Source organism: Emys orbicularis, chromosome 5, assembly GCF_028017835.1.
Source record: "Emys orbicularis isolate rEmyOrb1 chromosome 5, rEmyOrb1.hap1, whole genome shotgun sequence".
NCBI lineage: Eukaryota > Metazoa > Chordata > Testudines > Emydidae > Emys > Emys orbicularis.
Genome location: NC_088687.1, coordinates 19,019,687 through 19,047,502, shown reverse-complemented (window position 1 = coordinate 19,047,502; position 27,816 = coordinate 19,019,687). Strand labels below are relative to the sequence as shown.

Sequence of the window (27,816 nt, the reverse complement as noted above, 5' to 3'; positions counted from 1 at the left end):
TTAGCATTTACACCCACAAAAATGAAGGCAACATTTAAAAGTCAGGCCCATTGAAAATCCATAACAATATTTACACCTATATACCTTATAAATTAAATAAACCCAATCAACCGAGAACAAAACCCATTAAAGAAATGGAGCATTAACATATGAAAACAACAGTAACAATAAGGCCAACATAACTCAAAATCCAAGCGAATGCATAAGGGGAAATATATGCTTAAATTATTTGAAAATCCTACATCAGAGTGAAAAATAGTACACTGGCAAGCATGGAGACAATTTGGCTGCATTTGCCATGCACACGTGGAATGCCTCCGGGCATCACACCCGTGTACTCTATTTCTGCTCCCCTCCTAACAGAAACACAGACACACACACACATTTACACACTCCCCAGCAACCCTGGGGCTGCAAAAGACTAATGTGGCTTCCGATGTGTAATTACATGCACAAACTAATTTTTCAAGATATCCTTTGGAAATGTGTCTCTTTATGCATTGCCGCATTTTGCGCTCTCAAGAGAGGTGACTGTACCACAGTCAAGAGGAGCATTATTGGCCACAGCTCATGCTCATGGTGAAATACATCAGTAGTGCAAGCTGGGTGTTACCATTCTAGATGCATTTTGGGTATTTAAAAAGACAAGTGGAAATAATTGAGATATTTAAGTTTTAAAATTAGCTGCTAATTATGCACAGTAGTTAATTTTCCCCATCATTTTATGTGATGAGACCAACTCTTATTAAAATAAATGGGATGTTGGCACCATTCCCTTTAGTCCCACTTAGCGATGTCACAATCCCGCTTATTATGGATTTTTTGACAACAATACTTCCCACTCCAATGATCAGGAAGCTAGACTCCACCATTCGTGTTAATGGCAGTTGCGGTCCTAAGAAACTTTTTTATGGAAGAAGTCCCTTGAATAATGTGTTTGGTATAATGGATATCATTACAACTGGAGTTGTGTGTGCTCAGCACTTTTGAACATCAAGCCCAGGGCGTCTCAAGTTGGACACGCAAAAAGTGAATCACCCCCAAATTATTAGTCACAGTCAAACATTTTGGCCATAATATCTGTGGCTGAAAGAAGGAGGTGGAAGGCTGTGCATTACTGGATTTTGGTCAATTATCTCATATACACAGAGATCATCTTCATAAAGCTTTTCATGTTTGCTTTAGAGCCAGAGAAAAAACCTTTTTATTTCTTTAATGCTTCATTTTTAAAGTACAACTTTGAAGATATGTTTCCTTGACTGCAGATTTTTGTTTCCATTTCGAAAGGGCTGGTTGAATGAAGGAGGTCATGAATCATGCTGCTCTGTGAATTTTGCACTGCTAATATTGCTGAGAATGACTCTATAATAGGATGTGATCTAGTAGCTAGGCACTGTCTTGATTAAGTTGTGATAAAAAGGAGTTCTCAATGGTTACAGTGAATTTAAGGCACTTTATTGCTGAATATAGCAATGATATATTGCAGAATGCTTTTTAATTGGTTGTTAGCTTCCAGTGTGTTGCTAAGACCAGCAGTATGCATCCATATAGCACCCACATAAAATCAGTTTTAAGGCTGCACTCTACAGTACTAGTTAGAATTAAGGGGTGAACATGTTTTCCATTTTCAAGATCCCTTTAATGATCGGGGTTTTCATTCCTTTCCTTGTTCTATCCCACTGTTACGGTGTCCATGTCAGTAGCTACTGAGAGACCATTTAAATATCAGGTTTAAGCAATTACCAACCAGTTTATGGGTGTGTTTAATTTCAGGAGACTTAGGGTCTTTTTCATGGTTAGTCTTTTTAATTTTTACTTCTAATTGTTCATCCATATGCTTTCAAAACCCCTAAGGAGGGGTATCACAGACAACAGAGATGGAAAAGGCCTATTAAGTTACATTATCTAGGTCATTCCCTCAGTGTATTCCATGAAGTATATTCTCAAGTGCTTTCTCCAGATGCTATATATGGAAAAGAAAAATACTGCACAGGGTGTGAGTTATTGTATGTCTTTTTTTTCACTAAATATTTAATATCCCCGCTTCCTTGCTACTGCAATATAAATAACAATAATAGTTGTTTGAGATGGTAGTTTTTAGCATTCTCTGAATCAGGAATTGAAAATTCCTCACATCTGAGGTTTGGGACTTGCAACATTAAGACTTGCAAAGGTGCCAATAAAACATTGTTAGACCCAAGGACCCAAGGTCTAATATCTTGCAAACTGACAGAATTAGAAACAAATGTTTGGTAGATTTCGTAGGCTGTGCCAATGACATAATTGCAAGATTTTCCAACTCTGGAACTTTGTGAGATATCGTATCTTGAAACTATGTGATTCTGATTAGCATAATACTTTTTGTTCTTATTTGAATTCCAACATGATTTTAGCAGCCACTATCTTGAGAACTGCCAGAATGCAAACACTATGCTTTAATACCATCTAAAGCTTGGCTCCTCACTTTTAAATTGTACAAAGCACTAATAAGTTTAGTAAGACACAGGCTACTACAACTATGTCAGAACTGAAGTGGGGAAAAGTACACGATGCTACTTAGAACAACATGATGTAAAGGTCTGTTATGTCATAATCTGCAAGGCTTATAAACTCTTTCATAAACCAGAATCCATTTTTTCAGGAGCAATAAGCAGTCAGTCCTCGGCAACTGATAACAAGGAATAACTAAGAAATGAACAAAAGGTCTGGTCATACCCCCTTGATCCATGCATAGAGAAGAGCTCCGTGTGTAGATATGTCCCGGGCCATGTAGTGGCATGAGTAGGAATTATCTTCTTCCACACCACGATCCACTCTGTTCCTATACCAACAGAGATCCCTCTGCCGGTTCAGGGATCTGAATGTGGACAGAGGGCAGGGCAGAATACACATCTTTCCCCTTCTCAACCACACGGGTCATCCAGAAGTAAAGTACTCTGAGACTGAACAGTCCCCTATGTGTCCAGAGGCAGCTGTTGAGAGGAGAAACCTTGTCAGTACAGGTCAATCCAGAGGAGAACAGGTGGGAGCTGAGAAGCAGCAAAGGTACAGGGTCTCATGTGGATTCTCTGAGATCTGTGCATATCTTGAGGGATCTGTGAGGTTCAGGGACCAGTCACTTCACTTCTTATGTTGGAAGGAGGGGGCAAATCTTTCACCCACTTAAATATTCTGAGGATTGAAGGGAGCCTCATCAATTTATCCTTCCCCCTTTCTATGTTTGTGGTGGGGGTTTCTGCCATGTTGGCTCAATCAGGCTGTCAGTTAATTCATCCTGATGAGGACAGGCAACAAAAACTCAATTATAACCTTTATTTTTGTTTCACACAGCCTAGCGTTTTGTAGTTTGGTGCCTTCTCTGGTATCTGGCAAAGAGGACAATGGGGAGAAAAAAGACAAAAGGAAACAAATGTTTCATCTCATATTTTTATTTGCAGTTGTACTTTAAAAAGAGGACAGTCAGCGCTTCATGAGTTAAAGAACTGGAACAGATGTCTGGTAATAGGAAAAAAGTACAGAGGAGGGGGAAATTAAATAAGATCTCTTGCAAGAACAGCTTTACTATCTCTGGAGGTTATAAGAGCAATCATGTTCCTTTGAGCAGCTGATGGAGGACATCATTAAAATGTAGGCACTCCTTTGGAAGAGAACTTTCAGCTTGATTCAGTCATTAATAGGCACTAATGCTGGATTATGCCTGTGTGAAACAGAAAAGAAGAAAAATCTGGTTCACTAAGTCTGACTCTCCTAAACCTTAACTAAAGGAATCCTTTCAAATATTCTCCAGCTTATTAGAAACATAAAATTCTATTGGGTCAAGTTGCTTTAAGAAACGCATCACACTACGCTAGGCAACTGATGAATCATAGCATGGGCTGTTTGGGGTATGCTGTGTGGATATATGTCTTCTTCATTTGCAATGTCTAGTCATGGTTGACTATCCAGTCCAAAAACAGTGGAGTGCATAGGCTGCCCTTTAAAACTTAGCTGCCACACAATATGACTGTTGCTTCATGTTCTATCTTGTAGGCACGCATGCCATAATGCAGTGTAGGAAGACTAGGGCTCAATGAACCATGGAGGTTTAGTTCACAGAGGGGATGATGAACCAAATCCTATGGTTTGGTTTGAAAGGTTGGAAGTGCTTCAGGTTTGCTTGGATGTTTGGTTCTGATTAACTTGAACTGTCAAGGTGTTAACCCCATGGGTAGCCCCCTTCCTCACCTACCACTGATGTCTCTCCTAACAAGCCCCAGGACCTCACTTTCTTTCCTTAGGTATCTTCAGAGGGTGAGGGGACCCTGGGATTTGTTAGCGAGAGAAAACAAGAAATATTAGTTCGGGGGAAGGGAGGTGCACCAGCATGCCAGCTGTGCTAACTTCACCCCATGTTCACTGAACGTTTGTGGGCTAGTCACAGAAACAAAACTTGAATTCCTGTCTCAGTTTGAATCAGTCTGACATTGGATGGAGATATTTTGCATAGATGTCTCTATTAATGAGAAGATGAGAGACAGTTCAGCATAGTTCTGACAAAAGGAAGGAAAATCTCAGTTCTAACATTTGCTGTAACTAAGTACCCAAAGGAAATATTTTGAAACCCTATTTAGATGAAGGGAAGATGCTTACATGACATCTTCTCTGTAATACGTCCAAACTCCATTGTTTAAAAGTACATCTGAAAGAATGCAGACCTATATAATCTTTCTTTCCCATGGGATTCTAGTAGGGTAGAGGCCTGACGTACCCTTAGAACAGTGGATCTCAAATTTTTTTTTTTTCCACAGACCACTTGAAAATTGCTGAGGATCTCGGCGGACCACTTAAGGATCTTTCCAAATGGTGTTTGTATCATTAGCTAACTGTTGTAAAGCGCATTGGATAAAAGCGCTATATAAAAAAAACAATAATAAACTTTTTTTGTTCTACAAATAAAAGCACACAACTCATATTTTAATATCAGTAGTCTTACCTTTCTAATGCGATGGATGTGCCCTCTCTCCCCAACCATGGCAGCCCCCAAGCTGGGGCTGGGAAGGAGGTCCGTCTCTCCCTGGCAGCCTCAGCCCTGGAGCTGGGGAAAGTTGCCTCTTTCTCTGGCCACCGCAGCCCTGCACACCCCAAATTCTCCCCACCCCCTCTTCTCACCCCACTTCCCCCTCCCACCTACCTCCTATTCCCCCCCCCCACACCCAAAGGCCACCACCTCAACTTACATGTGCATCTTCTCCAGGGTCCAGGCATCTAATTAGTGGAGCCACACCTGCACAGCTCCACTAGTTAGGTGGGTAGCCCTTCATTCTCTTGTGTGCGGCCACTCAGGCGCGCACCTTAGAGGGAACTATCCGCGGACCACCTGAATGGAGCTCGCGGAGCACTGGTGGTCCATGGACCACAGTTTGAGAACCTCTGCCTTAGAAGTTGTGCTTTTTAGTGAGCTAACAAAATATTGGATAACTTGTTAACAATAGAGTGAGAGACAAAGTCATAATCCATTAACATATTGGAAGATAAAATAAAAGTCTATTTTAAATATAAAAAAAATGCTGCTTTGTCTCAGGTACTGTCATGTGGTAGCGTGGGTAAATGCTTACTTTTCAGTGGTGATCACTATATGTTTGCAGATATCTTTAAGTCAGATTTCTGAATTTTAACATTGTTTTATACTGAAGTTCACCTTTAATTTAGCAACTTTTGCCCGTCAGAGCTCAATTATTTCTGTCTGACTTTGCAATAAAGCCACAATCCTTTATTGCAAAGTGATCACATTAACAGAGTACAATCCAGTGTTAGTATTAGGAGTTCATTGCTTCAGCTGATAAAGGACATGAACTGTGGAAAAGCCTGCCACCTACATTTCATTTATATGTAGTTTCCACGGTTTTCTCTAAAGAAGTAAGGGAAATATTTATTTGGGAAGTAGAAAGCTAATAAACTTTCCTTTCCATGCCTGGCACAATTATAATTTGATTTAACTATGAGTACAGCGTTCCACTGTAACATTTATTCAAAAATTGCTATCAACCCTCTTGAGTGCAAATATTAATATGGAGAGGAAAATTTGCAAATATATTACCAATTTCCTTTACTATTTGGACTAAAGAGACAGTCATTTCCCATATTAAATAAAGTTAAAATTAATATGTTTTGTAATTTTGAGAATATACTAGAAAATGTAACAACCTAATATGAACTCTTAAATCTTTTAGTAATATAGGTAAGCATATTCACCACTGAAGAATTCTTAAATAGACACACAAAGTGTGCCTGGGTGCACTGCCTCATATTTGCAAACAGTGTTGTCCATCTGAGTTGCAACAGGATTCTGTAAGGTAGAATTAAATGTTCTCTTCAGGACAGTGTCCTTAAACAATGGGCTTAGCTGTGGAGACATAAATATATGAATTTCAGTCAGATCAACAGTAAGCATACATGAGCAGAATTCTACAATAATCTTGCTTATATACTTCCTAGGAAAGAAAGTTTCTGCTTGCCAGAAGAGACTGCTTCCTCCGATATAGGTTATCCAAAGCTCCTGTATGGAAAAGCACTCAATCTTATCTACTACAGCTAAGAATACCTTATTACACTGTGCCATTTTGAATTATTGAGCTATAAACAGTGCTGGAAACTGCAGGTGCTATAGGGTGACCAGACAGCAAATGTGAAAAATCGGGACGGGGGTGGGGGGTAATAGGAGCCTATATAAGAAAAAGACCCAAAAATCGGGACTGTCCCTATAAAATCGGGACATCTGGTCACCCTAGGTGCTCAGCACCACTGAAAATCAGGCAAGTTATTTAGATGCCTACATATGCATGTAGGACCATAAGTTTAGGAACCTTTTAAAAAAAAAATTATGGGGCATGATGATGGAAGTCTTAGTAGTATGAGTCAAGGGAAGGAGGAAAGAACAGAAAACAAGAGGGAAAGGAATGCTGTGTTTGGAGATGATTTTTTTCCAAGATAACAATCATTTACATTTGTGTTTCAGATTTTGTTTAGTTTTTACTCTTTTTTTAATTGTATTTATTTGTTAGCTATTTCATGATCAGTCACAGGGGTAACAGTAGGGAAGCCAGCAAAGAGATTAACAAATTTAAAGTAAATGCACTTTCTTGGGCTTAATATACAAAAATAAAACCATTCTGGAGACTGCTGACACACAAGTCTTTTAGGGAGTCTTGACTACTTTTTAGTAGCTGGATGTCCTGGCTATTTGCATAATATAGAATTGAGCTATGGACTGGACCTATGAACATCACATCCCCACCATCTTGAAAGGCTCCCTTCTCATTATGATCCTCCCCTTGGAAGTTTACAGCTGAATGCAGTCCATCAACAACCCCAGATGCATTGATCAGAGAGGGCTGCTGGAAAGTGATATTGTTTGAGGTCCTCTTTCCCCTGCAATCCTTGAGTCTGCTGTGCTTTTTCCACATTTTTGAGTCCCATCCTTTTTGACATTCTTAAGCCTCAGGCAGTCATGGGACCTCAAGACAAGCTTGTGAACTGAACTCACGTCAGCAGGCTGTGCAGCATCTAGGTTGCGAGGTGGCCCATTCAAGACCAATGACCTTAACTGATTCACATTTCCACTCAGTACACACCCACATACCCCAGGTCAGCAAACAAAGGAAGTAGATGTGCCTGACCTTCAGAAAACAGGAGAGATTTTACTGAAACCAACCCTAACTTTACAGAACAAATAAAAAGAGCTTCCTTAGAACAGTCTGTAGGAGATTCTCCTGAATGTTTCTGGACAACCTCCTCAACCCAGACAGAGGAAACAAACTGTTATATCATGACAAGGGTGGAAAGAAGTTTGTTATCCTTTTGGCACTTTTCAAACTTGATCTGCTTGCAGAAAAACATAAGAAAGTCCTGAATTATCCTCTCTGGAACTGTATGTGAGCGCTAAGGTCTTGATCCTGGAAGGTGTTAAGTGCCAACTCTCATTAATGATGTCCAGAGCACGCTTTATAGGATTGCCCCCCCTCCATATTTCTTTCTCACGGGCAGCCAACTTCACAAGGAGTTTTATGAAGGTCCATCAGCAGCGAGAATACATTTGAATTTTAGTCTGATATCAAAGTATCCATGATGACAGCACAATTCAGATGTCCCCGAAAGAATACAGAAATGTATGTTTATTTAAGATGTAGTTTATATTCATTTCTTTTTATTTACTTTAAAATGGAAATTTCCCTACTTATAAAGTATGAACTTTTCAACATATTTTAATTTCCATGACAATTCAGTCATTAGCACCGCTGCAGAGTATCAATAACGGTGCCCATTATGGTCATTTTTGCTACGTGAACACCTGTCCACTAGCAACTGGGACTAAGACCAGAAACTCATTTTACATAGGCCACTGAATAACCATTAGATGATAACGACTTTTAGTCACTACCAACCTGAGTCAGATAGGAGCTGGTGACCTGGAGGTAAAAAGTCCTAGATCACATTACCAGTCCTTTGATCCTTCCTGCTCCCAAGAATAGCCAGTTCCAATCTCTACTTTTTACTGGGCCTTAACCGCTGGATATGCATAATAGAACTAGCCTTCAATGATCACAGATTTATTTATCATGCAACAATTCTCATATGAAATTTCAACTGACTGCTAAGTGAAGTATTAAAAGAATTCAGTGTTGGCACAAAAGCTTTTAGAAGCAAAAAAGATCATGCTTAAGAGGTTTTTCTTTAATCCATAAAAATGTCTGCATTAAGTAAAAAACAAAAACTAAAAAAATAAATAAAAACAATATGGATTATATTTTTAAATCCCCAAAGACAAAAGATGGAAAACATCCCTCTGAATGAAAGGAAGAGATTTGGTTAATGTTGTTTTTCAGCCTCTGATCAAAGAACAGTATCATTTTTTGTTGGAAAAGTGACAGAGGTTTCTTCTAGCATTTCTCAGTCCTAGAAGATTTCCCATAGAAATACAGAAAAAACTCTCATCTCTTTCTTTGACTACTTTTAATATATCTTGATTTAACTTTCAGGCCATCATTAAAAATCATACAATTTTGTCATTTTCAAGCCTCGTTTTTAGCAAGCAGTTTCTCAGCCTTTCTGTTCTTCCACACCGAAGTGTCTGTCTGCAATCACACAGTAATTTTTAAGACACACACAAAAAAAGTGACAACAGTGCTACTTTTTTTCCCAAAGTACATATATAACCTGTGGTAGTAACAATTGTTCATAGTATTCTCTCCCTCTTTGCCTCTAGCTCTAACTGAAGGTTGTTCAGATGAGCTCCTGAGGTCCCACCAACATTTCACTGTGGTGTGGGAGTGGCTTGTAGAGTTACCTTTCTGTTGACATAAAAAGATTTTTTGAGACCTTATACAATGCATTTTTATTTTGCTACACTCTGTTTTATTGGAGAAGGCACAGGTACAAACCAAGGAAAGAAACAATTGATATTATACATCAGAGCAAAACATTCCAAACAGAGTACGCATAGTGAATAAACAGCAATATTTTAATGCAAATAAATAATACATGAGAGGGTGTGAGGTTATTATATGATATACTATACACACATCTCAGATGCATTGTGAAGTTGATTGCTTCCATCACCCAAGACATATATTTATTATAAGACACTGTCATCATGTCTTCAGGAAATGATTATTGGGCTGCAACATAGTTAATTAGCCAGAACACTAAAATAACTAAGACCCTGTGAATTTGACTGGCTAATTAATTAATCAAAACCAAGTAAACATTATATTATAACCTTACATCCTGTATGTATCAGCTATATAATTCACAATCTTCATCAGCCACTCAGATTGTTCCTTTACTGTAAACCATGAAAGGAGTATATAAACTAAATGAAAAGTAGACTTGCTAATGACTTTATTAAGGATGGAGCTACTCAGTACTTAGCTCAGCAGAATTCATCTGAGTATTCTTTATCACATAGGTAGTCCTTTTGAACTATGTCTTCAAGTCACCGAGGCCTGATGAAATACATCCTAGAATACTCAAGGAGGTGACTTAGGAGATATCTGAGCCATTAGTGATTATCTTCAAAAACTCATGGAAGATGGGAGAGATTCCAGAGGACTGGAAAAGGACAAATATGGTGCCAATCTATAAAAAAGGCAATAAGGACAACCTGGGGAATTACAGACCAGTCATCTTAACTTCAGTACCTGTAAAGATAATAGAGAAAATAATCAAGCAATCAATTTGCAAACACCTAGAAGATAAAAGTGGTAAGTAACAGTCAGCATGGATTTGTCAAGAACAAATTGTGTCAAACCTACCTAATAGCTTTTTTTGACAGGGTAACAAGCCTTGTGAATAGGAGGGAGATGGTAGATGTGGTATACCTTGACTTCAGTAAGGCTTTTGATACAGTCTTGCATGACCTTCTCATAAACAAACTAGGGAAATACAACCTAGATGGAGCTACTATAAGATGGGTGCATAATTGGATGGAAAAACGGTCCCAGAGAGTAGTTATCAGTGGTTCATAGTCAATCTGGAAGGGCATATTAAGTGGGGTCCTGCAGAGATCATTCCTGGATCCGGTTCTGTTCAATATCTTCATCAATGATTTAGATAATGGCACAGGGAATATACTTACAAAGTTTGCAAATGATACAAAGCTGAGAGGGGTTGCAAGTGCGTTGGAGGATACGATTAATATTCAAAATGATCTGGACAAACTGGAGAAATGGTCTGAAGTATAGAGGATGAAATTCAATAAGGACAAATGCAAAGAACTCCACTCAGGATGGAACAACCAATTGTACATATACAAAATGGGAAATGACTGCCTAGGAAGGAGTACTGCAGAAAGGGATCTGGGGATTATAGTGGATCACAGGCTAAATGTGACACAACAGTGTAACACTGTTTCAAAAAAAGTTAACATCATTTTGGGCTATATTAGCAAGAGTGTTGTAGGCAAGACGTGAGAAGTAATTCTTCTTGTCCTACTTCATGCTGATAAGGCCTTATCTGGAGTCATGTGTCCAGTTCTGGGCATAACATTTCAGGAAAGATGTGGACAAATAGGAGAAAATCCAGAGGAGAGCAACAAAAATTATTAAAGGTCTAGAAAACATGACCTATGAGGAAAGATTGAAAACATTGAGTTTGTTTAATCTGGAGAAGAGAAGACTAAGGGGGAACATGATAGTTTTCAAGTACATCAAAGGTTGTTAGAAGGAAGAGGATGAAATTTTGTTTTTGTTAAGCTCTAAGTATAGAGGATGAAATTCTCTATATTCTATATATAGGACAAGAGGCAATGGGCTTAAATTGTGGCAAGAGAGATTTAAATTGGACATTGGGAAAAACTTTGTCACTGAAAGGGTAGTTAAGCACTTGAGTGAATTGCCTACGGAGTTGTGGAATCTCTGTCATTGGAGGTTTTTAAGAACAGGTAGACAAACACCTGTCAGGAATGGTCTAGTTATTACAGAGTCCTGCCTTGAGTGCAGGGGACAGAACTAGATGACCTTTTGAAGTCCCTTCCAGTCCTACAGTTCTATGATTCTATGACTGCAGGACCACCCAGACCAATAAAGGTTTGCAGGATCAGGATCAGGCTTGGTAAAATTGAGTTAATTCAAATGCATATGGGCATCCCACTGTTCAGGTGTTTTACATTTTCGTAATTACTAATGCGCAATATCACAAAATATGTTATGCATAAAGATGACGATAAATTAAGGAGAAAAGGATCACTTTGAGGTGAAATTTCAAGGGATGAAGTAATTCTTTGTCCTGGAGGAAAGGAAGGACAGAGATTATAAATAGATGTGTCAGGACATGCTCATGTGGGTCCCCAACTTCTGAGGCAGAGAGCAGAGGAGCAGTGAGGAATAGGTGGGCATATTCTCAAAGATGTCTGGAAGAGGATTCTGGAGACCATCATGGCAATTTTGAATTTGCTAAGTCAGTTGAAGTGACAATGGATGGGGATGATCTTTCTCCCTGAAACAGGAAAAAGGCAATAGCATTCTTAACCTTCTGTGGCTTAAAAAATAGGGAGTTTGGAAGATTATAATAAAGGGAATTGCAATATTCAGCAAGGGAAATGGGTGACAGAAATGAAGGGCCTAATTCTCATTTACACCTAGGCCACTTTACTCTCCTCTGTTTGTGTTCAGGGTCCTTAAAGTGGGAGTAGATTATATTTAAACCCACTTTAATATCCCTTTACATGATTAGAACAGTTTAAATGCCCTTCCTGTAGATGAGAATCAGGCCTGAAGATTTCAGTAGAGGCAGGGTCATAATAATTAAATATTCTAGAAACGTTCTAGAAAGTTCTGACACACAGAAATGGGAACGATTGGTGAAAAAAAGTTTTCATCATGGATAAATCCGAGATTTCTGACCTTGGGAGCAAATTAAAGACAGATTTGTAGAGTTATGAAGTCAGAAACATGGGACTAAAGCTGGGGCACTATTTCTAGTGAATGATATATTTTACAAACAGAGGCCTTTCTTCTGTGCATGAGTTATTTATTTGTCATTGTCCCATTAACAGATCGTGCAAACATATTTCAGCGAAAGTGTTGCTTGTCAACGATTCAGTTAATCTATATCTTCAACTGTTTGATTGTCATTATTCATCATATATGGTTGGTTCGCCTAAGTCATATGATATTGTTTCTGTTCCCTGACTGGATGACGGAAACAGTGGCAAACATTAACACAAAAATATAATTGATATGTTTATAAACCAAGAGTGAGTACTTCCAACCTCTAATAGCAAATTCCCTCGTTTGTCCAGCATTTATGTGAACAAAATCTGCTGATACAACTGTTTGAGAATAAGCAAACATGAAAGAGTGTAAATGTGGCCAAATAGCAACGTGATTTTGAATGAAAAAAAAATGTCCATAAATAATTTTTGCTATTATTTGTCCCACCCTAGATGGAACAGTGAAGATTCTTTGCCTAGAAAGATTCTCCAATGTTTGAAACATTCAGAATTAGGAAATAATGGTATGGCTAAAGGCTGATAACTATCACCATCTACAATATCTGCTTGTCTAGGGTAAGTGGAGAGGGTTTGGACTGAGCCATTAAAGAGATGAAGGATGAAGTGGGGGGAGATGGGATAGCAGAATGAGGAAGAAATGGAGTTAGCAATAGAAGGATGAAAGGGGGTTAAGGAAATCAGAAGGATGGGAACAGGAATCAAAGCTGTATAGGCATATCATCAAACTCTGCAGCAGTAGACTACTAATTGTAATAATGGAGCACAGTAAATGAGGGGGGAGAGAAGTAGAGTTAAGTAGTAACCACCAATAAGAGAAGAGAACTAGTGGGGAAGCTCCAGAGAAATAAAGTAAAGAAAACAAACAACTGCATATGAATGAGGTGGCAACAAAGATCCTGTGATTCAATATTCATTTTACCACTTGTGACCATTAACTGCATAGAAAGAAGCAAGCAAGCTGTATTGAAAACTATAGTCTCTGCAATGGATCAAATGACTGAACTGGAAACAATTGTATCCATTTTAGTTGCAACTGCTGAGTAGGGAGATAGCACGTCAACAGCAGAGTCATTAAATTGTTAGGTTTCCATCTGCCTTTATAGAGGGAGGGAGAGAATGCAGATCTGCCCACACCATAAAATATTCAAGGGATGAGAAGAGTTAAAAAACAAATAATCATAGGGTTGCCAACTTTCTAATCACATAAAACTGAACACCCCTGCCCCAAGGCCCCACCCCTTCTCTGAGGCCACGCCTCCTGCTCACTCCATCCCCCCTCCCTCCGTCACTCACTCTCCCCCACCCTCACTCACTTTCACTGGGCTGGGGTAGGGGGTTGGGGTGAGGGCTCTGGCTGGGGGTGCAAGCTCCAGGGCGGGGCCAGAAATGAGAGGTTCAGGATGCAGGAGGGGGCTGCAGGCTGGGGCAGGGGGTTGGGGTGAAGGAGTGGGTGAGGGCTCTGGGTGAGGGTACAGGCTCCAGGGCGGGTCCAGAAATGAGGGAGGGAGTTTGGGTACGGGAGGGGGCTCAGGGTTGGGGCAGGAGGTTGGGGTGTGGGAAGGGGTTCGGGGTGCACATTCTGGCTGGGCGGTGCTTACTTCAGGCAGCTCCAAGAAGTGGGCGGCATGTCCAGCTCATAGGTGGAGGGGCCAGGGGCTCTGTGCGCTGCCTGTGCCTGCAGGCGCCATGCCCACAGCTCCATCGGCCGCGCTTCCTGGCCAATGGGAGCTGTAGATCCGGCGCTTGCGGTGGGAGCAGTGCGTGGAGCCCCCATGGCCGCCCCTGCGCCTATAAGCTGGACATGCCTTAGCCCTGCTGCGCTGCCGACAGGACTTTTAGCGGACTGGATGTTCCAATCAAAAACCAGATGCCTGGCAACCCTAAATAATCCTCATAATGCTTTTAAGTTTTATAACAATTTCATCCAAGCATCTCAAGGCGCTTTGAAAGTTGGATAAGTATTTTACAAACCATTTTACAAACCGGATAACTGAGGAACATTGACAGAACAGTGCAAGTCTGCTCTGCTGTTGCTGCTTGTGCATGACCAGTTTGGTTGATAGTAAACTTCAAAAATTAATGACAGCAAATTGGTGTAATACTGAGTACAGCTGAGAGGCTTTGGACTGACTCTCATGAATTTCAGGATCCTTAGACTGATGAGAAATTATAGCTACAGATCCTGCTTCCATGGCTACAAGTGAGCCACAGCAGAGAAACTAGTGAGGTTCCTTACTGCAAGGGGTGAAAGTGGATTGGAGGGGCTGCACAATTCTGGTGCAGTGCAAAGCTCAGCTCTGGAAGGGGTCTCTTCACTGCAATATGCAAGATGCAGGGCAGAGTGGGAGAACCCACTGACACCCAAATCCTCCTCTCCTTGGAAAGCGTGTGTTAGGACAGTGGGAGCTAATGATGTTTTAGGCTTCCAGAACTGCTTCACAGCCATCACCAACTTGAGCAGACACCTAGCACACAGTGTGGTATGCAAGCAGTGGGTTCAATGGGAAGCTCTGGGCTCTAAGGATGAGGTCTACAGCTTTGAAGTTATTTGGACATATAAATTGAATAAATGCAGATATACAGTATAAGGTACTGAATTTTAGAAGGACATCAAGTGCTGCTTACAACTCAGGATTATTGAGCAACTGTATTCACATAAAAGTCAACCTTCTAATAAAGTAATTTAAGCCATATTTTAACTCTGAATATGCTGTATACAACTATGCTCCTGATTTGAGTAGAGAAGTTAGTCCCATCAGCTGGATAAGAAATTAATATTAAGAACAGTCTCTGTAGTGTACATCTACAAGAAAACCATTCCTTTGGCCCTTTGAGTTTGCATTCTACCTTTTGTTAAAAGGAGACTAATCAAAAAGCAGTCCATGAAAAAAATCAGAAATATCTCTGAAACTAAGCCCCGGAATTCGCAGTTTTAGTGGATGCAAAAGAGTACAATGCTTTGGTATTTGAATTTTAAATTAATTTAAACATCTTCTTCAGTGGGTATTATTTACAATTTGAGCAAAAGCAACACTGTATTCATAGGTATTACCCCTGTACTTCTGCAGCAGCCAAAATGTGCTGAATTTAGGTACACGTGTGTGTATGCACCACTAAGTTTACTATGCTTGCATGAATGTAAATGAAAGTTGAGTTTGGCCCAAAGTGTTTTTACACTTGACTGATGTCATTTTCATCTCATTGTTTCGCGCATATACTCAATAAATCAACATCAATAAATGACACTAGATTATTTTTTACAATACATATCTCCTTCCACACGGAGAACTGTTTTAAGGTACAAATGCCTCCCCTATGCACCACTATTTTTGAAGTATATCCTATGGTATGTCGTTCCAGTGACAGCATTTCGCCTGGAGGATAAAATATCAGATCAAATTGACCACATATGCTGCAATTTTTATCATGCTCTTATAACAGTATGAAGGTTATACATGAAGGTTACTTAACAGCAATTGTTGTTCTCCAGATGTATTGCCACTGCATATTCCCATGTGTGGCACTCTGTACCTCAAAGTAGCACCATGGAACCCTCATATTCACTACTGTGATATTATATGTTTTCAAAGTATTCCTTATGATATATCATTTTAAAAGTCTTGATCTGCAGAACATTAATATCTTGTTGAATTATATGTACTATAATTGTATATGAAGTATTGCTATAAGTGTTACTGAAATATGTTGTGAGGTTGGGAACACCCACAGCCAGTCTGTCAGTTACAACAAAGGAGTAGCCATCAATAGCCAGAAGACATTAATGGTTCATCAACACACAATCCACTATCCCAGAGACTTGAGAAGGTATGTCCGCCTACCCATGTCACAGCAAAGATCTTTCCAGCAAGCTGGAAGAAAGTATAAAAGAGAGACAGTGACATCATCACTTTGCTTCTCTCCCCCCCTCCAACTCAACAGCTGGAAGAACATCTGGAGGACAAAGACTTTAAACTGGGGAAGTTTGGTCCCACACTGGAAAAGAGTCCAGTCTGTGTATTGAAGAATTGCAAAAGTTTTAGGATTTAGAATGCATGTTTACTTTTTTATTTTCTTAACCTTTATTTTCTTAACCTATCTCTGACCTTTATGCCTATTATTATAATCACTTAAAATCTTTCTGTAGTTGTTAAACTTATTTTAATGTTTTACCCTTACCAGTGAGTTTGTCTAAAATGCTTGGAAAATCTCAACTCATATTACAAAGGCTGGTGCATGTCCACTTTCTTATGAAGAAGTGGCAAACAAGTAATGAGCTTACACTGGCCCAGCTTCTGATCAGTGCAAGATGGTACAATTCAGGTGTGTAAGACTGGGGAGCTGAGGGGAATTGGCTGGAGCCTCTCTATTGATGGTTCATGAGCGGCTAGGAGATCATTCATGTAACATAGTTAAGTGTGTCCCAGCCTGTGGATATTTGTATAAGTGCAATGCCTATCAGACGTTTGTAGCTTGACATCAGCATCACAGTGTGAGAGGCAGCCCAGGTTGGTGGGTTTGGAGGGCTCAGGGTCCCATAGTCCATGTTGCACTCCGGGGACCCCATCACACCATAGTAGAGTCATTGACCTCAAGACATGAGTCACAACATCATTGAAAGGTGTAGAGCTATCAAGGGGAATGCACATGTGTGTCACAGTTCCAGCCTTCTGGAATAGAAAGTATAAAAGATCTTGTTTCTTAATTATCCCCCAGTTCCTTGCTACCACTAGAAATTATCAAAACTCAAGTAAAGGCGTGAATCTGTAGAAGCAATACATTCAGAGAAGTTGTTGCTTAAAAATAACCTTCTTCCTTTGTCTCTGCAGGTCCCCCTGTAGGTGACTAATAAGGAGAGACATTCCTCAGGAAGAGGGGTTGCTGTGCACCATTAAAAAGAGACAGAAGCACTGCTCCCCTGGAATGAACATCCTATCTGGATTTATCATCGAGAAATTTAGCTCTGTGAAAATGTAAATTGAAATCCATTGATGAGTCTTGCAGAGTTTGGCTATTGGTACATTGCAAAGGTAAGCTATCGATGCTGCTATCCTTCTGGTAGACTGGGTCCTAAGTCCCGGGCTGATGCTTCTTTCAGAACATGGCTCCCATCTCTCCAAGTTAGTGTACCCACTTCACACACATTTCTTCAAGCACCCACTTCCTCTCCTTCACAGAACTCAAGATAGTCCCTAACTTATCACTGGGGAGAGAAAATAGGCACCAGTCTTGCCATTTCATCAATGTATTGGGAGTAGGTGGTCCCCTTTGCCAGAGGGCTTACAATAAAGTTGCTCCCACCTGATTAGACTCTTCAGGAGGCCACCAACTAGGGTCTCTGTATTCACTAATCCAGAGTAGGGTTCTCAGAAAGATACAGGAGACCACCCAGTCTAACAAGGTAACATGATGGGAAACTAACCCACTTTTAGCCAGGAGTTCCCTTCAAGACCTTGCATGGTTGCTAGAGAATTGCAGGGTGTTTTCTATCAACCATGGAAAGGATTACGAGGTGCTACCTGCTCCTACTAAATTACACAGCCCTGACAGCAGGAGCAGAATTGTTTCCTGCCTCCCACTGCTCTGTTGGGGACTCAGACTACCGTCTGATTCCCCAATGACCCTGCTCAAGATCAAGAGAAGCAGTGCCTCTACCTAGAGAGTCCTCTGATTGAGGAGCAGCTACCTTCCATCCCCTGAAAATCCACCTCAGGATGTTGGTGGAGAGGAAGCTGGTCCCCATGAAGACAACTAATGTTCAGGTGTGTGTGGGAGAGTTTCGGGGTGAGGTGAGGTGGATATTCAGTGGTGAGCAGGGAGGGCCTGCTAAAGGGACAGAGATTTTTCATAGAGTCATGTTTTACACAAACCCTAATCTCCACGTGAAGCAGCAGTGGTTGATTCAAAGACAAATCCTGAGACCAAAACCCTGCTGGGTTAAATTAACAAAACTCATGGAACAAAGGACTTTCCTCCTCAGTTCTAAAGGTATCTAGTGGATTGAATGTGGTGATGGATGCCAGGAGCACCTGATTTCTAATCAAGGAATCAGAAAATGAGACAGATTTTCTAAAATTTGAAAGTAAGGCTGTAACTTCTTTTCCAGCTCTTCTCCCCCCGTTCAGCACAGGAACCACTCTCGGGACTGAGGCTCCCAAAAGGCTCTACTGCCATACAGGGAAGGAGCCCAAAGCTTCAGCCCTTCTCTTCCAGCCTTCACCCCATCTTCTGGTTTGGAGGACATTTTACAGCTGTGACTCCCACATACTGAATTGTAAGTACCATCTCCTTTCCCCTCTTCTTCTCCGGAAGGCAGGTAAGGGCAACAGGGTGTCATGACAAGATGGCAGCTTATTTTAAGGAAATTGATGTCGGATACTATTAACAGTCTTTTCTACGACTGAAGCTTACCAAGTATTATTGTCACAGTTCTCATCATTTCCATGGCTGTTATGCCATCATGCTTCCAGCACGTCCACCATAGGAACAGACGGGGTTCATAGTGCCTCTAAAAGGGCCCAACAGACCAGTCCTGCCTGTAGCACTTGGCAAACTGGACAGCCATTCCCCTTGGAGTGTGCCTGTACACAATCCACTATTTCACCTATTCCAGTTAAAACTGGGAGGAACTATCCAAGGAAACAGCAGAGCAGACATAAGAAACTGGATACCAAACTTCTACTACCTGTCCACTGCACAGGACAATTACCTAGGTGCAGGCCACAAGAAGGCAGCACACACTTATCTGAACTAAAATTGATGCTGATCAATGCAAGATCCGTCACCAACAAACAACAAGCAATACACAACCTCATTAGTGATGCAATATAGCTAGCAATACTGAGACTCAGCTGGATGATACTGCTAGCTCTGTGCTAGCCCACCTCATCCCCTAGGTTACATGGCCCATCACAAGTCCAGAGAGGTCAAGAAGGCAGGCAACACTGCATTAGTCTTCTTTTCAAACATCAGATCCAAAGGAGATGCCTCAGGTAAGACTTCAAATTCATTTAACTAACAGTTGAAACCAGAGACACAGCTAACAGATTTTATGCTCATTTATAGACCATCAAAGAGTATATGGTTCATAAAGGAGCTCACTGATATCTTATTGATGATGGTGATGAAACACCCCTGACTTGTCCATCCTGGAAATGTCGACATTCAGGTTGACAAAGGGGCAAATGTAAACTCATCTCTCCAATTGCCCTCCTAGGACTTTCACAGGTTAGCTCTGGTCCAACCCACACAGCCAGTCTCACCTTGGTCTTAGACTAGATGTCAATATAGAGGCTAACATAACCCAGGCAATCCTTTGGACAAACCATAACTTCATTTAATCAGAGGACAATGGTTTCCCCACTTCCAGGCAACGAGAAAGACTCATGACTCTGATTCAACCATGAAGCATCTTAGTGAAGGTCTACACTGCAATCCAGGGAGTAACTGCAGCATGGGTAGACATACTTTCACAAGCTTTACCAGCACTAGCTTGGCTATAAATAGCAGCATGAGCTTCAGTGTTGGCTAGCAAGGCAAACAGATCCCCAGGGTGCTTGTTCAGATGCGCTGAAGTCCCTGCTGCAGCAGCTACACTGCTATTTTTAGCTGTACTAGCATGAATAAAACTACTCCAGGTATGTCTACCCATGCTGCAATATTACCTCGGACTGCATGGTAGACATACCCTTAGATTCCATTCAATTCCAAAGCATGCTAAATAACAGCACCACTCCACCTTCAGGAGGAGAAGTCAACAATCTGATGAATCCTTATGATTATACACTAGCCTCGACCTTCAACACACTTGCACCCTAAGCAGCCCCTCCTCCTCATCACCCATATAGATTTCCTTGGTTTTCTGACACCCAGCACCAGATGAAGAGAGAGGGTCAGGAAGTTGAGCACAGAAGATGGAAAACAAAGACTGAAACAGACAGGATGAAACATAAATAATTTCTCCATGCCTATCCTGAGGCTATATTACAGGCAAAGAGAAACTTCCTATCAGCCTTCACTGAAGCTCCCAAATCCCATTCCAGGAAGACAGTCCGGTGGTGAACTGCTTCATCAATCCTGACTGCCTGCAGCCCACAACAAAACCCAACACCAAGCCCTGGGAAGAATGATCAGCCTACTTTGCCGAAAAGATCACATACATTTGGGAACACTCTCAAACAGTGTGGATCTGCTCCCCCTATTCTGGCCAACAAACAGCCCCCTAAAATCCCAGAGTTCGGTACATTTACTCCTCAAAAAGTTCTGGACATCCTAACAATCAAAGGCCTCTGAACCTCTCCCAATCCCTTCCTGGCTGACGAAAGACACTCATGAGCAACTGGTGCTACTAATGAAGGAAATAGCTGATGCCTTGTTCAGTAAAGGATTCCTCCTTCAAACACACTATAGTCCAACCAACACTGAAGAAACCTACATTCTTATACACATCAGTTCTTGCCAGCTACCAGCCAGGATCAAAAATTCCACTTCTGAGCAAGCTCTTAGAGAAGCTGACCAAAGGCCAATTACAGGCTCATCTAATTGAAGATAATAGCCTTGATCCAGTACAATTTGGATTCAGGCCAAGACATGGGATGGAAAAAGCTTTAATGATACTGATGGGGTGATCTCCTCCGGTCAATAGATGGTATGTAGGCATCCATTCTCATCCTCCTGGACCTCTCTGCAGTATTCAACACTGTTAGCCATGAAATACTGCTGTCCTGCCTGACAGAGGTGGCAGAGATCCAGGGTAATACCCTAAAATGGATTAAATCCTTTCTGGAGGGATGCGCGCAAGGAATAGTGATGGGAAACTGCCATTAGATCCTTCACTTATGGAGTCCCATAAGGATCAATTCTCTCTCCAGTCCTATTCTACATCTACATGCAGCCACTAGATGAACTAGCCAGACAACACAGACTGAAGTGCCAGCAATATGCAGCTCTACTATCCTTCATCGGACCACTAAGATAGCTCTGTGATTGGATGAAATCAGCCCCTGGATGAAAAACAGCTGGCTGAATCTGATGAAGACAAAGATTATGTTGGAGCAGAAGAAAGCTCTTTGAAGGCTTGCATCCATGGCACAGTATCCTCTGGCTGAAGGTACACACCTGCAGTTATTCAATTAAGTCCTTAATTTAGGAGTGCTCCTGGATTTTTCGCTGATGCTAAGCTTTCACATAGCAGTATCCATAACTAAAGCTTTCTACCATCTTTGGTTGGCTAAGAGATTCCATCTTATTCAGCAGCCAATGATCTGCTCTTTGTTATATATGTCTTTGTCACCTCCTGTCTAAACTACAGCAAAGAAATATATGTGGCCATGAAACCATGAGATCTTAGGAAACTCCAAGTAGCACAGAATGCTGCAACACATCAACATGAGCTATTGTGAGCATCTCAAACCAGTCCTCACCTCACTACACTGGCTTCCAATAGAATACCAAGTCAAGTTCAAGGTGTAGGTCCTTATCTTCAGCTCAACGGCCTGAACCTAAAGCTTCAGAATGAAAACTGTGGTTAACAGCTCCACTCCACAAGCACAATGAAACGTGCCACCACAAGGCTAAAGCTCATCTGTGCAGGAGACAGAGCTTTCTCAGGGGCTGGTCTGAGACTGTGGAATGAACTCTCACAGGAACAGGACCATCAGAAACCTCACCACCTTCCACTCCAGTTGCAAGCCCTTCATCAATTTGTCTTCTCTAACATAAACAAATAGCAGTTAGCACATTTTAAAACAAACAGAACCCGACACAGCACACACAACTCTCCTGCACAGGAGAAGATGAGAGAGAGAATGACTATAGATGACAAATGTTACATTGCTTAATGCACTCCTGGAAGGCACTCATATACTCTGGTGATGAGGAGAGGAGAGTATTCCAGCTCTGCCACTAACCCATTGTGTTTATGTGTAAGTAATTTAAATTCTTTGTTTCAGTTTCCTTGAGGACGGTCTGAGGATTAGTTAATGTTTGTAAAGTATGTTGAAAATGGAGTGCAAAGTATTTTTGCTATAAGAATGTTATACAGGTAGGTTAGGTACTACCAAAATTACCGAGATACCCATGTTGTGAACAGAAATCCCTCTAAGAGTCATTATTAAATGAGAAAAAATTGAAGGAGTAAGGCCCAACCTCAAGCTTTTAATCCAGGCAGTTATTATTTGCCTGGAAATGCACAACCCAGAGGTCAGCATTGCTACTACAAACTGTACACTAATAAAAACATCTGAAAATGTGAAAAACACCTTTTCACATACACACAGTTTGTCTCAAGAATGGCCAAATGGAATTCTAGCAAATGTTCCAATACCAAAAAGAATAACCTCTGAGCTGACAACAATTATAAGAAATTTCAGCCCACAGAGTAATCTCCCGCGACCATCCCTGAAAAGTGTCAGAAAAATACAAATACAAAATCATTTTTAAAAAACAAAATGTGGATGCTTATCTGAACCTTATGTACAAATGTAAAAACCCTGGAGAGCTGATCTTGCCTTCCAATCCAGCTTTATATAACCCTTCCATTTTCAACCCTGGCTCACAGCAATAGCAGCCAATTTTATTACCTAACCCTCTGTCTATAGTCTCTTAGACCTATTCCCTATCTGAGATTAAAATTGAATATTCAACAATCCATCTGTTACTGGAAATTAACTCTATATTTTCAGTGCAAATAGTTTGAAAGGGATTTATAAAACCAAGCTCTTGGACCAGTTGAGATAAAAGGAGTCAACAGGCACTAAGCAATAAACTAAGTGACCAGGGGCAGCTCCAGGCACCAGCGCAGCAAGCGCGTGCCTGGGGTGGCAAGCCATGGGGGGCAGCCTGTCGGTCACTGGGAGGGCGGCAGTCAGGTGACCTTCGACGGGGTGCCTGCGGGAGGTCTGCCGGTCCCGTGATTTCGGTGTCAATTCGGCGGCGGGTACGCCGAAGGCGCGGGACCGGCAGATCACCCGCAGAAATGCCGCCAAATCTGCGTGACCGCGGACCGCCTGCAGGCATGCCGCCGAAGGCTGCCTGACTGCCGTGCTTGGGGCGGCAAAAAACATAGAGCCGCCCCTGTAAGTGACAGAATAATTGACTAAGGCCCCAATTCAGCAATGGATTTAAGCACATACTTAAGCCCGTCTCTATTCAGCAAAGCACTCAGGCCTCAATTTAGGAGAGCATCCCTATTCAGGCCGGATGCTTAAGTATGTGCTAAAAAATTCCATTAACTGGGAATGGACCACAATGTTTTCCTGAACAGGAATACACTTAAGTCATTTTAAAAGCTATTTAGGCATTGCTGTGCTCGGTGTTGCAATGACTAACTAATTTAGGAGCCTAAGTCTCATTTTCAAAGGCGATTTAGACATTCAGGAGTCTAAATCCAATCAACTGTTGATAGAATTAGACTCCTAAGTGCCTAAATGCATTTTGAAAATGAGATTTAGTCTCCTAAATCAGTTAGGCATTGCAATGCTGAGCACAGCAACGCATTCATAGCTTTAAAAATCAGGGCCTAAATGAAAAGTGGAATGATTGAGTGAAAAAGATTTTAAGGCAATTCTCTCTACAACATTCTAAATAAGAGTTATTTTTCATGGAAGACTAGTTCACAGCCACATAATTTTGTAACTTACAATATAGAAATGAGTTTAGTAAAAAAAAAAAATGTAATTTATAATCCATAATTGCCTCTTGTACACAAATGGTTATCTGTATGCTTGTACAGCGTTTCAATGCTCTGGCACTAGGCTAGTTGAAATACTATAAAAATAACATTATATTACATATACTTCAAATAAGCAAAACTAATACATTCAAAAGTGCAGAAAAAAATACTATCCACAAACATCATGTAATTCTTTTATAATTTTTACTGAACATACAGTATGTGATGCCTACACGATGAGAGGCAATTTAAAGGTTGAATGAATTGCTGAGATATGGGTCTGCTAGCTATCAGCACATACGTTAAGTATAAAGAAAGCATTCACTTTTCACTCGTTAATGCCATAATTTTTCTGTTTGCATTTCACTTTGTTACAGGCTTCAAACTCCAGTTAAAAAATTCAAATAACAACTTATTTTTTGATGACAAAGATGTAAACTTTTAAATCAGCATAGACTCTCAGGAGAGCAGTAGAAAAATTATTTCCATGTTGTATTTGATTTTAACAATTAAGTACTCTGAACATTAAAAAAAAAAACCCAAAGTTTAGCCGTTGAACAGAATACCTATTGTATCTCTAGACAGCCAAAAGAAAGCTGCCCCAGGGAAAGAATTTATTAAACATCCCTCAGACCCATTTTGAACTCAGAATTACACAGCATGCATCCTGTCTCAAAAACATTGTGATTTGCCTTTCAGTCATATACTTCCTGCTGCTGGTGAAATCTAAGCTGTGTTTCATGAAAATGTTCAACTCAAGAATTATTACAATGCCATGGTTACAAGGCAAAATGTATGGTAGCCTCAGGGGGCAACCAAATGAAACTTGGTTTTAGAAGAAAAATGACCCCTTTATTTGGAATTTCACATGCACAACCTTTTGCGTTTACGTATATATGTATCTGTAAAGTTTAACTGAATATCTCATAAACATCATAATGCTGACCTGTTTTATCTGCAGTGTACTTTGTGTGGTCCAACCATTTGTGAAATAATAATGTTATCTAGTAAAGCCTGTTTATATTTCATTTATCATCTCACAGTCATTCTGACAACTTTTCCAAAGATGCGTGAGAAATGCTTAGGGGTGCCAGTTTGTTGGCAAAGCACCCAGTAAGCAATTTGTAAAGGTTGAAAAATTATGAACTTCTGAATTGAATTCTGCATCTTTTAACTTCCCTTTCAAAACATACATTAAACATACTTAATGAAATTAAAACTTTACATTGATAACATTTTCAGTGCTTCCAACACAGAGGAATGGCACAGACTAGTTTAAATCACACAGCTGTGAGTAGATCCTCAACTTGGATTTTCCCCCAAATTCAGGCAGAAGAAGAGAACAGAAAAGATATCACTTGAGTAAAAAAGGAGTTATCCTTACCAAGTGACACTCCCAAATGACCTGATCCTGCAAAGTGCTGAATGCTCCCAACTTTCCTTGAAGTCAAAGGGAGCTGAGGGTAACTATACATAGGAAGAATCTAGCTCATAATCTCCACTCTGGAAATATGTCAAAGTTGTCTAGGGAAGGAAAGATAAAAACTGTGCAGAATTACTAATAGCAACCAAGAGAGTACCTAATATACAGCCACAATACACAGACTACTATAGCTACCAGTAATAGCGGCAGATCCCTTTGACTTCAGAGGGAATAGTCACAGTAGTTAGCACTATACTTAGTAGTAGTTGTATATAGAATTGGACCCTTGATAGAAACCCACAATAGCTAGCATCCAAAAAGGCAGAAGAAGAAAATGATTCACTTAGACCATGTGCGAGCTGATAGGGCCACTGGGGCTTGAGGTGGTTTAGCGCAGGTCAGAGCCCGCAACCTGCCCTGTTCCCAGGAGGGAAAAGGAGGTGTGGGGCTGCTATTGAGACCAGGATGGGCCCTAGGGGAAACCTGCTGGGGCAGGGTCTATGGCCATGGCCCCTTCATCCCCCTGCTTGTGGGGAAAGAGGGTCATATGGTGCTGCTAGAGCTGAGAAGGGCCCTGGGACCCAGGGCAGTGCTTCCAGGGCTGAGCCTGTTGCCATAGCCAGCAGCCACTACTGCGGACGGGGGGTGGAGTTGGTCCCCTGGTTGTGGCGATGGGGCTGGCCATGTGGTGGCAGTCTCCACACTGCTTGCATGTATCTGTGTGGGAGGGAGGGCTATGCCACAGTAGCATATGCTCCTTATGTCCTGCTGCTCCCTCTCCTCTTCCCACTTGGGGTACGTCTATACTTACCTCCGGGTCCGGCGGTAAGCAATCGATCTTCTGGGATCGATTTATCGCGTCTTGTCTAGACGCGATAAATCGATCCCGGATCGATCCCGGAAGTGCTCGCCATCGACGCCGGTACTCCTGCTCCGCGAGAGGCGTATGCGGAGTCGATGGGGGAGCCTGCCTGCTGCGTCTGGACCCGCGGTAAGTTCGAACTAAGGTACTTCAACTTCAGCTACGTTATTAATGTAGCTGAAGTTGCGTATCTTAGTTCGAAGTGGGGGGTTACTGTGGACCAGGCCTTGGAGAGAGATTGAGTGGGGGATTGTGAGGCTCTGGCTAAGTCTACAGCCAGCAGACCTACAGATGCCTGCTCCCGGAGCTGCTCTGAAGCATCTTAGAGCTAGGTGACAGGGGTCAGGGCACATCTAAACTTTGCATGCCAGGAGGTGGTGCCCAGTCAGGCATTCTGTGCCCTTCTGGCATCCACTGGACTGCAGAAACCTCACGACTTTATTGGAATGACAAGGGAAATGAATGAAGATTTAGAAGTGTGGGAATAATTTCTGGAAGAGTTTAATTGGTTTTCAATATGGCATTTGGACTGTTTGCTCAAGACTGAGCTGTAGGTACAACCCAAACCAGGAGGAGGTGGTTTTGAGGGGTTACTTTCAAGGTGAGAGGTGTGCTCAGAAGTGGCCAGAGAGCTGGGTGCCTCAGGGCATTATAGGGACATCACCTTTCTAGAGGTTTTTTTCATATGCTGGTGGCAGGCACTCTTTGGGGAGAAAACTTTCAGGCCAAAACAGTCCGTTGCTCGGGTAACAACAGATCTATGGTGCATACTGTAAATAGATAGTCGGCTAAAACTGCTCAGTTTAATGAGGCAGCTGAGGGCCTTCATTTTACACTGCCTGGTATCTAACATGCTTTTTTATGCACTGCATGTCCCAGGAGTGGATAACGGTGCTGCCGATGTTCTAGCGCGATTTCAGGATGACAGATTTTAGGAACGTCGCCTGCCAGCAGGGACCCGCAGGTGATGCTTTGGAACCTTGGCTCATGACAGCTGTGGGACTAGTCAAAGACTTGGTTGCCCTGCGGACTCTGGGGGCCTATAAGGCCAGGCTTACAGAGTTCACAGAACTTAGGGCACAGGAAGAGCTTTGGCAGAAGTGATCCATACCCACACACCACATGGAGCGATACATGGTGATTTGTCCCACCATGGGTTTTCATAGATTCCCAGACCAGAAGGGACCATTGTGATCATCTAGTCTGACCTCCTGGATAACACAGGCCAGAGAACTTCCCCAAAATAATTAATAAAGCAGATCTTTCAGAAAAAACAACCCATCTTGATTTAAAAATTGTCATTGATGGAGACTCCACCATGACTCTTGGTAAATTGCTCCAGTGGTTAATTACTCTTACCATTACAAATGTATGCC

At 41.4% G+C, this 27,816-nt stretch overlaps 1 protein-coding gene across 1 annotated transcript in view; it reads right to left on the bottom strand.

The window, feature by feature from the left end:
- Window positions 1–6,244: 6,244 nt before the first annotated feature.
- STPG2 (sperm tail PG-rich repeat containing 2) overlaps window positions 6,245–27,816 on the bottom strand; it is a 404,829-nt gene continuing 383,257 nt past the window's right edge. Inside the window, exon 13 of the mRNA XM_065405786.1 lies at window positions 6,245–6,382. Within this exon, the coding sequence (XP_065261858.1) occupies window positions 6,245–6,382 (138 nt within the window). The remainder of the gene's footprint in view (window positions 6,383–27,816) is intronic.